The 13,138-nt window shown below is 39.9% G+C and overlaps 1 protein-coding gene across 1 annotated transcript in view; it reads left to right on the top strand.

Annotated features, from left to right (window-relative positions):
* Window positions 1–6,915, top strand: part of LOC135463060 (aminopeptidase N-like) — a 41,603-nt gene extending 34,688 nt beyond the window's left edge. Inside the window, exons 16-20 of the mRNA XM_064740379.1 lie at window positions 184–294; window positions 2,815–2,982; window positions 3,912–4,043; window positions 4,809–4,881; window positions 6,072–6,915. Of these exons, the coding sequence (XP_064596449.1) occupies window positions 184–294; window positions 2,815–2,982; window positions 3,912–4,043; window positions 4,809–4,881; window positions 6,072–6,212 (625 nt within the window). The 3' untranslated portion in view covers window positions 6,213–6,915. The remainder of the gene's footprint in view (window positions 1–183; window positions 295–2,814; window positions 2,983–3,911; window positions 4,044–4,808; window positions 4,882–6,071) is intronic.
* The last annotated feature ends 6,223 nt before the right edge of the window (window positions 6,916–13,138 follow it).

Genomic DNA, 13,138 nt, shown 5'->3' with positions numbered 1-13,138 from the left:
GTTAAACGTCACTTTGGGAATTGGCCTTGCGATTATTGGTTGACGGCTGGTATACAAATATCTTACCGTTATCCGAGTGCCCTCGGCTTTGCCCAAGACTTATATGCAAAATTTACTGGTGGTGACAGTGATGCAAGCGAAGGTAGAGTGCGGCGCATGCGCTGTAAGGAGTATGGATTATAGTTTGTTTCAGAACCTGATATTGACGCAGGCGTGTCACTATGGCATACCAGAATGTGTGACGAAGGCGAAAAAGCTTTTCTCCGCCTGGATGAAAGATGACACAGTTAACCCGTGAGTTGTTTGTCAGTATTCGTAGCTTCGAGCATCTTCACAAGGAGAACGTAGTGATAAATAAAATGGGGCAAAATGCGCGAAATTCTCTGAATTTCTTACTATTGCCCATTTTTGAATATTGCCCATTTCTTAATGCTCAGGTACACATGGACAAATGAAACTGTCATACTTGAAGGCTATACACATTCAGATTACCCATTCCGGAAAATACATCTTACCTTAAGGCTAAAGTTTTCATTTTGTATTAAAAAAGCAATTAGCACTTTATTATAGGTCATCACTCCTTAGTTGAAATTGCTCCATTGCGTATTCTATTTATTCATCTGATTGGTGTTTTATGACGTTCAGTATGCTGATTATGTGACCAAAGGCTGTGTTGATGATTGGCTCAGAGCAGCTATGACATCACTGCAAAACTTCCTATATCATGTTTGGCAAGTTCTTCATAAATTATCTTAGTCAAGGATACACCGACTTAATAAACCCATAACACAGGCCGCCATATACATGATATAAGTTAAAATGTTCTGCTTATTCTGATGCCCCAATCTGTCGAGTTGTGAGGCCCCAATCTGTCGAGTTGTGAGGCCCCAATCTGTCGAGTTCTGAGGCCCCAATCTGTCGAGTTCTGAGGCCCCAATCTGTCGAGTTGTGAGACCACATTCTGAGGAGTTGTGATACCCCAATCTGTCGAGTTGTGAGGCCCCAATCTGTCGAGTTGTGAGGCCCCAATCTGGCGAGTTGTGAGACCCCATTCTGAGGAGTTGTGAGACCCCAATCTGGCGAGCTGTGAGGCCACAATCTGACTAGTTGTGAGGCCCCAATCTGTCGAGTTGTGAGGCTCCAATCTGTCGAGTTGTGAGGCCCCAATCTGTCGAGTTGTGAGGCCCCAATCTGTCAAGTTCTGAGGCCCCAATCTGGCGAGTTGTGAGACCCTATTCTGAAGAGTTGTGAGGCCCCAATCTGGCGAGCTGTGAGGCCCCAATCTGACGATTTGTGAGACCCCAACCTGACGGGTTGTGAGGCCCCAGTCTGACCAGTGGTGAGGCCCCAATCTGGCGAGTTGTGAGGCCCCAATCTGACGAGTTGTGAGGCCCTAATCTGACGAGTTGTGAGGCCCCGGTCTGACGAGTTGTTGCAATACAGAAGCATTCACATACTTGTCGTCAAAGTCGATACAACATTAAATCAGCACTGTGATCATGCCTTCTGTTTTCATGAACATATGAACAAGCCTAATAGAGAATCGTATGTCCAGCATACAAGTGTTTCTACCTAATGTAGTGGGTACATAAGGGATGTTGTGTACTGTACCGCTATCCATCTGTGTATTAATTGGCTTGGTTTTGATGCATTAATACTGAGTAATTGTTACACAGGGGTACCTTGACTTCTAGGGCCTTGGTTGTGGCTTTTGTAATTGGGCTTTTGTGGAGTTGCATGCTTTTGTAAAGCTTGTTCACTTCAGCACACAACAGTTTGACTAGCCTGCAGAAGAACGTTCTGGCACAGGCTATTCTTCCTGACTTTTAATAATGTAGATGTATAAATGGGTTTGGTTGTTTGTCTGTCATACTTAGAAACCATTTTAATCTGAGATTTGATTTGATATTTGATTTGAGATTTGCGTAGTGGAAGAGATTATAGTGAAGACATGACACTCACTTTTGACCATTTGACTCCCATTTTGATTTTTTAGTTGTTATTCGAGTGTTGTGAGGTGTGAAGTGTACCAGAGCACGTTGGGTGGGTTTATCTCCCGTGTAGTGGAATATTGTACTTTGTCTGTTCTCTTTGAAAATCTGGATCACTCTGTACTTGATTGAAGTACGAGTTAGACATGATACAAGCTGGAGAGGCCTGAACTGTACCACTGTAACTGTGTACTAATTTTGCATATCTGCATTACCGTTTTGACAATGAACAGGCGAACTACAGAGATGTGGTGTACTGTACCGCTATAACTGTGTAGTAAATCTATGCCTCTGTTTTACCGTGTTAACAGTGAATCGTTGAACTATAGAGATGTGGTGTACTGTACCGCTATAACGGTGGAATAATTCTATGCCTCTGTTTTTACCGTGTTGACAGTGTACCGGTGAACTATAGAGATGTGGTGTTTTGTACCGTTATAACTGTGTAGTAAATCTATGCCTCTGTTTTTACCGTGTTAACAGTCAACCGTTGAACTACAAAGATGTGGTGTACTGTACCGCTATAACTGTGTAATAACTATATGCCTCTGTTTTTACAGTGTTAACAGTCAACCGTTGAACTATAGAGATGTGTTGTACGGTACCGCTATAACTGTGTAGTAAATCTGTGCCTCTGTTTTACCGTGTTAACAGTGAATCATTGGACTATAGAGATGTAGTGTACTGTACCACTATAACTGTGTGATAATTCTGTTCCTTTGTTTTTACCGTGTTGACAGAGTACCGGTGAACTATAGAGATGTGGTGTACTGTACCGCTATAACTGTGTAAAGATTCCACTTCTGTTTCATCTTGTTGACAGAGTACCGATGAACTATAGAGATGTGGTGTACTGTACCGCTATAGCTCACGGTGACCTGCAGGAATGGGACTTCGCAGTCCAGATGTACCAGAAGTCCAACGAGAGCGACGAGCAAGAAAGGATCATATCGGCTTTAGGCTGTACTACACAGCCTTGGATTATCCTCAAGTAAGCAGTTAACATCAATACATTTTTTTTATCTTATCCAATGCATTCTTTGTACCTAATTCTTCCTAAGTCTTGGTGCTAATGATCGTGTGGGCTGCATGCATTTACGTCAAGAGTTCGAATAAAAGCCTAACTGAGGTAAATTCATCTGGTCTGATTTTGTTCCTGATAGTTTTGTGCAATTTCATCAAACTGGTACGAGATCTCCCTATTTTTATGTAAAACTCTTTTTTTGGATTGACCTTTTATACTTTTTCAAGGACATTCAGACACTATCTCCGTTGCGGTTTAAACGCACCGCCTCTGGCAACAGTGATAATGGTCTCACATCGACTAAAGGTTACATGAAAACGTTTTCTGACTGGTCGAACGGTTTAAAATTAAGGATTCTATTGTTAGTTATTAAGAGAATAGGTCTCACAAATATTTTGCAGTAAAGGTCAATATTTCCAGCACAAGACACCAAACTGAACGTATGTACGTATCGATAAATTATCTTTGGTGGTTTGTGCTACACGTCGTTTTGGGGATTGGCATTTCGAGTATTGACCTGGAACGTTATTGGTTGACGGCTGGTATACGAATGTCTGTTTCGACGCATAGATTTGTTAGATGTGTCTCAATAGTGCTCTAAGTGTACAGGTTTAAGGAAGTATTCGTCCGAAATGTGGAGATAATATTACGAAAATTACACATGCCAATAGCGATGTTTTGATCTATGTGGAGGATACCGGAGTGTCCGTGCTAAAGCACCTGACCTTTGGTAAGCTAAACGAGCATTCCCACATACATATTGGTGTAAACAAAAATTAAATTTAAGCAAACGGCTAAGTGAGCGTCATAAACTCCTTTTCCTCTCCTGCCCAACAAACTGAGAGTGGAAAAATATGTAAATTCCTTGAAAGTTACGTGTGTGCTTGCTGTTTTAGATATTTATCATGGAGCTTGAGGGATGACTCGGTGCTTCAGCGAATCATAGTACGCTCCATGGCGAAGCGGTGCTCGACGGAAAACAAACCGCTTCTCTGGCGTTATATTCAAGAACACTGGGAAAAGTTGTCGTAAGTACTTTGTTCGGTTTCCTGTTCAACAACTTGGCACAATTTTGTCCAGGGGAATTGTTAGACATCTCTCCGTCCCTCCATCCGTCCGGTCATCCCTCTGTTCGTTGACATGGTTGTCCGTAAACAGTCCCACCGCTTCTATTGACTAATGCTTAAAGCGTTCGCCTCGAAATCTGGAGGCACAAATGCAGGTGCAACATTACCGTATGTTGTGATGTTGGGATCATTCGCCTTTTTATCTGAGTGTATACAAGTATGTAGACAATAATAATATTGTATTTTGATAATTTACATTTAAACCTGGGTACAAACACGTCCACGAATACCGTGTACTGTGATGCTTTGCCCTCACACCTGGGAACGCACACACATTCACGACTACCGTATACAGTGATGTTTTGCCCTCACTCCTGGGCGTACACACGCGTCCACGGCTACCGTGTAGAGTGATACTTAGCCCACACACCGGGGCGCAGACACACGTCCACGATTGCCGTGTACTGTGATGTTTCGCCCCCACACCTGGGCGCACACATACGTCCACAATTACTGTGTAATGTGATATTTTGTACAGACATGTCCACGATTACCGTGTACTGTGATGTTTTACATTCATGTCTGGGTACACACATGTCCACGATTACCGTGTACTGTGCTGTTTTACCTTCATGTCTGAGAACACACATGTCCACGATTACCGTGTACTGTGATGTTTTACTTGAGATACCTTTTTTTATTGTTTTGTTCTTTTATGTATTTCAGAGGAGGTACGAAATACATGCTGTTCAAACACACGTTTCAGACAGCTTTCAACACAGACTTTGACCTTCGAAACGTAAGTGGATTTGAAACATAAATTTTCCAAAGAAAAAAATATTTCCAGTCAAGTAAATGTTCTGAGGTCATTGCTCTCCCATACTCCTGGACTAACGCGACAAACGGCTTTTAGCGACGTTACGTAACTCTCATCACGCCTGGGCGGTCCCTTCATACCCCTTCGTATGACCTTCATACAGAGGTCACTTAACTCACTCATCCAGTCACCTGAACGCTCTCTTGCCCTTGGTTAATGGGGCCACTTATGTCACTAATCCAAAAAAAACTAGGGATATCTGAAGATCCCAGAGGAACCGCGGTGCATTTACGTAATCGTGTACGTACAGAAACAGTCTGTCCAGAATCGTGCAACCGAGAAATCGTCTGACACTGCCAGTGAGCCTTGAGACTCAGTGTATTGATCGTTTCTCTAAGGAATGGACAAATGAATAAATAAAACAAGTATGCCATTTGGCAGAGAATCACTGAAATAGTGGGAATTCTGTAGAATACATTTCAGTGGGAGACACTATCGGGCTAGGACGCACGAAGAGGTTTAAGTCGAAGTAAATCACATAGTTTTTTTTCTGTAACGCTGAAGAACTAACCGTGAACATGCTTAAGTGTGTATGAAAACATACACGCAATACACGCAAGAACGAGACTGGTACTTATATTTGCGCCATTTTGTGAAAGGCGGGAAAATTTATGAGTTCCCTGTTACTTTTATACTGACTTTTATACTGAGTCTACCAGTTTCAAAGTACAATGTGTCATAAGTTTTGAAACTGAGGTATACGCATCTCACTGGCACTAAATCGTGAAAAAAAATTGTCTCTACAACACAATACTTTCGGTAATTTTAGACAAGTGAGGTCTATAAATTGCAATTAACATCACAGCATTTTGTTTTACCTATTTCTGCTTAAGCCATAGGGCTTGGTGGGGTATAAATTGCTGCTAGTTACGTGAACAGTTAAAACGAAATCCTAACTGAGGTAAACTGACAAGAGGCCATGTTTCACCAATTACATGTGACAATTTGCCAGCTATCACACTGTCGTCGTTGCCCTGGTTTCACTCTCTATCCTGTACGGTTTTAACTATATTACATTTCATTCCTTTTAAACTCACCATGAATGTTCATTAACACCATCTTTGTCAATAAATCCTGACTACTTTTTTCCCTTTCAATTCTTGTATATTCAGCTTAAAAGGTTTATTGGCGACTACACGGGTGCGAAAGATCTCGAGGACTCTATCGTAACGACACAAAGTAACATAGAGTGGATGAAGAACAACTTTGAGGCAATAGGAAGATGGTTTGATGAGCATGGATATGGCGCTTGACACTTGTCCTTTGCTCTTTTTTTTCTGTGTTTGGCTGTGTAAGCGATTGCAATTTAAATGTAATATGACAATACTATAATAATTATAGTTTGATAAAATGAGACTCTAGAGTATAAGTTTAAACGAAAAGAAAACGAAAATAAAGTAGGCATCAGTAAAAAGACCACAAAAAACTTACATGCATATGGAGAACATCATACACATATATAAAGGACATCATACACATATACGGAGGACAGCATACACATATGTAAAGAGGACATCATACACATATATGAAGGGCATCATACACATATATGGAGGACATCATACACATATATATAGAGGACATCATACACATATATATGGAGGACATCATACACATATATGGAGGGCATCATACACATATATGGAGGACATCATACACATCTATGGAGGACGTCATATACACATATGGAGGACACCATAGACATATATGGAGGACATCACACATATTTATATGGAGGACATCATATGCATATATGGAGAACATCACACATATATATGGAGGACATCATACACATATATATGGAGGACATAACAAAAAGATGTGGAGGACATCATACACATATATGGAGGACGTCATACACATATATGTAGGACGTCATCCACATATATGGAGGACGTCATACACATATATGCAGCACGTCATACATACATATGGAGGACTTCACACATATATATGGAGCACATCACGTATATATATATATATATATATATATATATATATATATATATATATATATATATATATATATATATATATATATATATATATATATACACACATCTATGGAGGACGTTATACACATATATGGAGAACATCATACACATATATGCAGGACATTATACGCATATATGGAGGACCCCATACACATATATTGAGGACATCATACACATATATAAAGGTCATCATACACATATATGCAGGACATCATACACATCTATGGAGGACGTCATACACATATATGGAGAACATCATACACATATATGGAGGACATTATACACATATATGGAATACGTCATACACATATATGGAGAACATCATACACATATATGGAGGTCATCATACATATATATGGAGGATATAACATACAGATATGGAGGACGTCATACATATGTATGGAGGACGCCATACACATATATGGAAGACATCATGCATATATATGCAGGACGTCATACACATATATAGAGGACGTCATACACATATATGGAGAACGTCATACATATATATGGAGGACATAAAATACAGATATGGAGGACGTCATACATATGTATGGAGGACGCCATACACATATGGAGGACGTCATGCATATATATGGAGGACGTCATACACATATATAGAGGACGTCATACATATATATGGAGGACATCATACATATATATGGAGGAAGTCATACACATATATGGAGAACATCATACACATATATGGAGGACATTATACACATCTATGGAGGAAGTCATACACATATATGGAGAACATCATACACATATATGGAGGACATTATACACATATATGGAGGATGCCATACACATATATGGAGGACGTCATACACATATATGGAAGGCATTATACACATATATAGAGAACGTCATACACATGTATGAGGAAATCATGCATATATATGGAGGACATCATACACATATATGGAGGACTTCATACGCATATATGGAGGACGTCATACACATATATGGAAGGCATCATACACATATATAGAGGACGTCATAAACATGTATAGAGGACGTCATACACATATATGGAGGACATCATACACATATATGGAGGACAACTTCTAATTTTTTGTTTTGTGACGTTTCCACGTTCATTCTAGAATTCTTTTCAAGCCAGTGAAGATGTAACCAAAATTATATTATTGTTTTGCCGTTGTTTGCACCACTGCATGTGTAATAGTTAACATTTTGGTTTTACTTTCACTTGCTAACAACATTATGGAAGGTATGCGGGACGTGGCAAGCCAATCAATCAGAATTAAAATGTGATCCATTTAACTGATTGGTGAACGCCTTATGAATGCATTAAAGCTGTATCTAAAACATCTTCACTTATAGTTATCCAGACTTTTTTCACTGAGTTACGTGCCTTGTAGTGTTGTAATTTTAACGTTGTCTTTATTGATTACATTTATTATGCACAGCATGCTGTCAGTGACATCATACAGACATTTCTCTTGCACGCCACCAGTTACGTCATACCGACATTTCTCTTGCATACCACCAGTGACGTCAAACCGACATTTCTTTTGCATGCCACCAATGATGTCAAACCGACATTTCTCTTGCATGCCACCAATGATGTCAAACCGACATTTCTCTTGCATGCCGTCAATGACGTCATGTCGACATTTCTGTTGCATTAATGGTAGGGCAACTTTCACAAAAAGTTTACGCCACAAGGCAACGTAATTTATGAGAAATTTTGGGTAAATTATTGTACAACAAATTTCAGAAAAATAAGACGGAAAGAAACATACAAAATTAAATAATTAAAATTTTGTCTTAAATCTAAGGCTGCTCCGTCATCCCAGAGCCCAGGGCTGTCGCCTGGTTAGCTAGGATAGTAACCCCTACTGTTCCCCCGCCCCCTTTGCTGCCTACGCCCTTGAAATGGTATGAACTGAATATGTAAATGATACCAAAATCTTGTCTTCTTCACTAATAAGGTGAACTTTAATGACGTAACAGAAGAGTATGATTCTACAAAATACTTAAGATAAGCATGTATCTGATACTGTATCAGCTGCCTATTATTCATACCGAGTCCGAGTCACCCGCTCATAAGTAAAACTTGATTCTCTGTGAAAAAAAGCTGCGTGACCCATTTATCGGAGAGTCAATCAAATGCCAGGAAGACAGGGAAAATCCATACCGGCACACAAAATATTATAGGACAGTTTACGTCATGTGATCTAACAACACGTGAGATTCGGACAAGAGAACTGAAGGAAACTGATAAATTTCAACATTTAAATAGTGAAACTGAAAGTCAGCTATTCGAAAAGCCAGTCCGTCAAATACGGCGATTTTGACAAAAGATTGGCTTGTATGGGTGCCGACTGCCAATAGAAAGTTGAGAGACTCGAGGTCAAGACAACAGGCGATTAATCATTTCGTTTCATGTTAGAGAGCTATACAATTGTTATAGTATTGGAGGAGTCTCGGGAGTTCTCGCGAGACTAGTAGGGGGTGTCACAAAATTTGAATTCGTTGAGGCGACAGACAGTTGTATATTCAGTGTAGTAAGCACTGCAAAACCACGCCTTTTACCGACGCTAGTTTTTGACACTCCTCGCCTTGTCTCGCCTAAACTGCTGAAATGCACATTAAACTAGCCTTATTCCTACTAGTATGCCTTATCAGCATGCAAGTTTAGACAAACTTACTGCCAATGGGTTTCCAGGGTGATGAAGAATTTTGTCATGGATGCACTGTGTGGGTAAAGGTTCTTTATGCAACAGCCGATGTGCACCTGTGTTTCATTGCTGGAAGCAGCTTATCAAGATACATGTCGCGGGGAATTCCCCCAAATAGGCTTACATTTATTTATTTATTTATTTATTTTATTTGACTGGTGTTTTTGCCCGTACTCAAGAATATTTCTCTTATACGACGGCGGCCACGGAGAAAACCCAGCAGAGCCTGGGGGGAAACCTACTACCATCCGCAGGTTGCTGGCAGACCTCCCCACGTGCGATCGGAGGGGAAGCCAGCATGAGCTTGGACTTGAACTCACAACGACCGCATTGATGAGAGGCTCGCGGGTCATTACGCTGCGCTAGCGCAATAACCAACTGAGCCACGAGGCCCATTTTTTCGTTGTTAAAACAACGAAATCCGCGCTGGCTTAAGATTCGTTATTCAAATAACAAATACTGCGCTATAGCACATTCATCTCTTATATAGCAGGCATACATATGATTCCGCACCATTATCGATACTTAAATGTATCTCTGTAGTAACGTGCTAGCTCGAATATGGTGAAATGAAGAAGGAGTCGACGGCTTCCGGTCATCGCAGGGAGAACTGTATACTCCAGTAGCAAACCTGGAGTCGCATTTCAAAGTCAAAATCTGAAACACAACTGGATTATATATATCACAGTTGATTGTTGTTCTGATAAGCGCTGTGATCTCAAAAGCAGTGTACTTGAGACATGTTGTCTGTCTCCCATACTACTTGTATCACAAGTGGCAATGTTCTCGGGTTGATCGTCACGTAGATGACGTGTGAATTGCAAAATCCCACCACAATTCTGTCGATCTCTGAATCAGAGGTATATAACGGTTATGTACCCCTAAACGCTACACGGTCACAGAAAAGATGGCTGATTTAATTGTGATATCCTACCAAAAAGGCATTCTCGATTAAAAAGGGCAAGAGTTTTGAACCTGCTGTTTGAAGATCGACGGTAACCAGAAAAATATTTTTACTCAAACTTATTTGGCTGTGCTGTTAAAGGTTTAGTTTGCTGAACGGTGGTCTTGATGTATAACACATAAACCTTACAATGTGTAAATCTGTTCTGTCGTTTATTGGCAAGCTTAAGATCGGATTTTTATTCAGTAAGGCCGAAGTACCGTGACTTAATAAATTCACGGTAGAGTATAGGTGGAAAATTTCAGGCACTTCTGATCCAAGAAGTCCTTTTTATTTTTCTTGGAAATATTATTTTGGGAGAGTCAAGAACTTGGCGAACTTGTATTAAAAATGTTGAAAAAACATGAATTTCAGTCAATAATTGACAAGATATGCTAATACCAAACATGGCAACCACGCGGACATCGTACGTGAATTTTGCTGTCGAGCACACTTGGTGGTCTGTCATTAACTTGTCCTGCTATGTGTAATATGGAGCGAAAATAAAAGTCTAATAGACATATTTGTCACATATTTATTTATTTGGTTGTCTTATGAAGATAAATATATTTCAGTTTCACTGAGGTAACCTACCCTTTATCCATCATTTGACTTCCACACTGCTAACAAGGATAGAAACTCACTTCAGTGTATGCTTCTGTGCATATGCAAACAGACATTCGTTCACCAGTCCTCAACCAATATACCAGTTCCATTTGAATAATCAATCAATTCCCAAAACGACGAATAACACAGACCAAAAAATAAACCAACAAAAAACAACAACAAGAAAGTATGTTAAATACGAAATTAGGACGAGACCATGCAATGAGAAGCAATCCTTATAGTGTATGTACGTGTAACATGCCTACTTGTTGCAGGAGGGATTTTCACCCTTCTTTTATCTAGTGCTGCTTCTCTGAGACGACTTAACGAAGGCAAGCAAGCCGTTACACTGATACGGGTCAGCCAGTCATTGCACTTTTATTTAGTGCTGAACGCCAAAAGAAGAAGGTACAACTTCCTCCTTTAATGTCTTAGGAGTGATCCGTCCCAGGAATGACCCTGGATCTACTCTGCGGACACTCTGCCAAATGTGCTATCTGGGCACTCTAAGGACTCGACGTCATGTGATTGAAAAATTGCTATATACGACGTTCAACCCCGAGCACTCACTCACTCCCCTGGGCATCTGAGAACATCTTTTCCAAAACGACTAATCTAACGACTTTAAAATAGTGCCTAGTTGCTATCCACGACCTCCTCTAAAACTTTTGTTCATTTTCATTTTCATTGCTATGCTCATTAGGATTCTCTAGAAAGGTTTAATAGGCCAAGTGACAAGTTATGTTCTGTTTTTCTGTAACTATCGTAACGATAAAGTTCAAACATGCCTGTACTTTTTACCGGCACTTTTGTCACACTTTTACCGCAAGTAAAAGTTTCTTCTAAGTAAATATGAACAGAGCCATAAGAATCTCTGGCGCTCTGTTCCATGCCTGTGTTTTGAACCAATGATGTTAAGTCCAGCATACTGGCAGTGGTGGATTTAAACAATGATTAGTAAATGTGGTAATGTAACACTATATTGTGATACCCATGTACTACGTATTGCATGAACCGTGCTTGTGTGTAGCATGGACACTCCGTCTTGGACCAAAAAGACTCTCATAGAATTCTAAATAAAATGCACTTGAAAAACAGAAGAAAATAAGTGATAAATACCTAAATTGCCTGTTTTTCATGCTTCCCAACTTCCCGCACTCGTGACGACCATGTTGTTGGCACAGTGTTCACATTATGTGCACTACTTCCTTTGGTCATGTCTGCATTAGACCTGTTTATATATGTTATGATGCTATTTTACTGTTTTTTCCTATATCTATTCTGGTTTTAACTACTGTTAACTAATTTTGGTAACTGTAATAATCTGTGTAAAGCAGCCCTTACTGGATTACTTTATCGGAGAGTAGGAGCCAAAGTACTGCACTGGTTCATCTCAAAAATTGACTCCAAAAGTCGATATTCGACCGCTAGTGACTATTTTGAGTGAGTTTTATAGAAATTATTACTTTAGTAGTGAGAATAACTACGTTTTATTTTAGCATAACATTATGATTTATTTATTTATTTATTTGATTGGTTATTTATTTATTTATTTGATTGGTGTTTTACGCTGTATTCAAGAATACTTCACTTATACGACTGCGGCCAGCATTATGGTGGGAGGAAACTGGACAGAGCCAGGGGAAACCCACGACCATCCGCAGGATGCTGCAGACATACCATTATAAAATAATGGAGCCAATAGGGGACAGGGGGGGGGATAACACAGAAAACAACCAATCTCCTTTTTGTTAATATGTGAAAGTCTTCGTTGCGTTGTTATGAAGTCCATGCCAATGCAATGGATGGAAAATATATCATCCAATCAGAACGAGGCACGTGACCAATAAATGCACATTTTCTGCCGGCACCTCTACATGTCAGTTCGAACTCTAAAATTTGAACATAACACTTTGGCCACGACAGAT

Source organism: Liolophura sinensis, chromosome 2 (genome assembly GCF_032854445.1).
Source record: "Liolophura sinensis isolate JHLJ2023 chromosome 2, CUHK_Ljap_v2, whole genome shotgun sequence".
In the NCBI taxonomy this organism is placed as follows: domain Eukaryota; kingdom Metazoa; phylum Mollusca; class Polyplacophora; order Chitonida; family Chitonidae; genus Liolophura; species Liolophura sinensis.
This window is presented reverse-complemented; position numbering and strand designations above follow the sequence as displayed.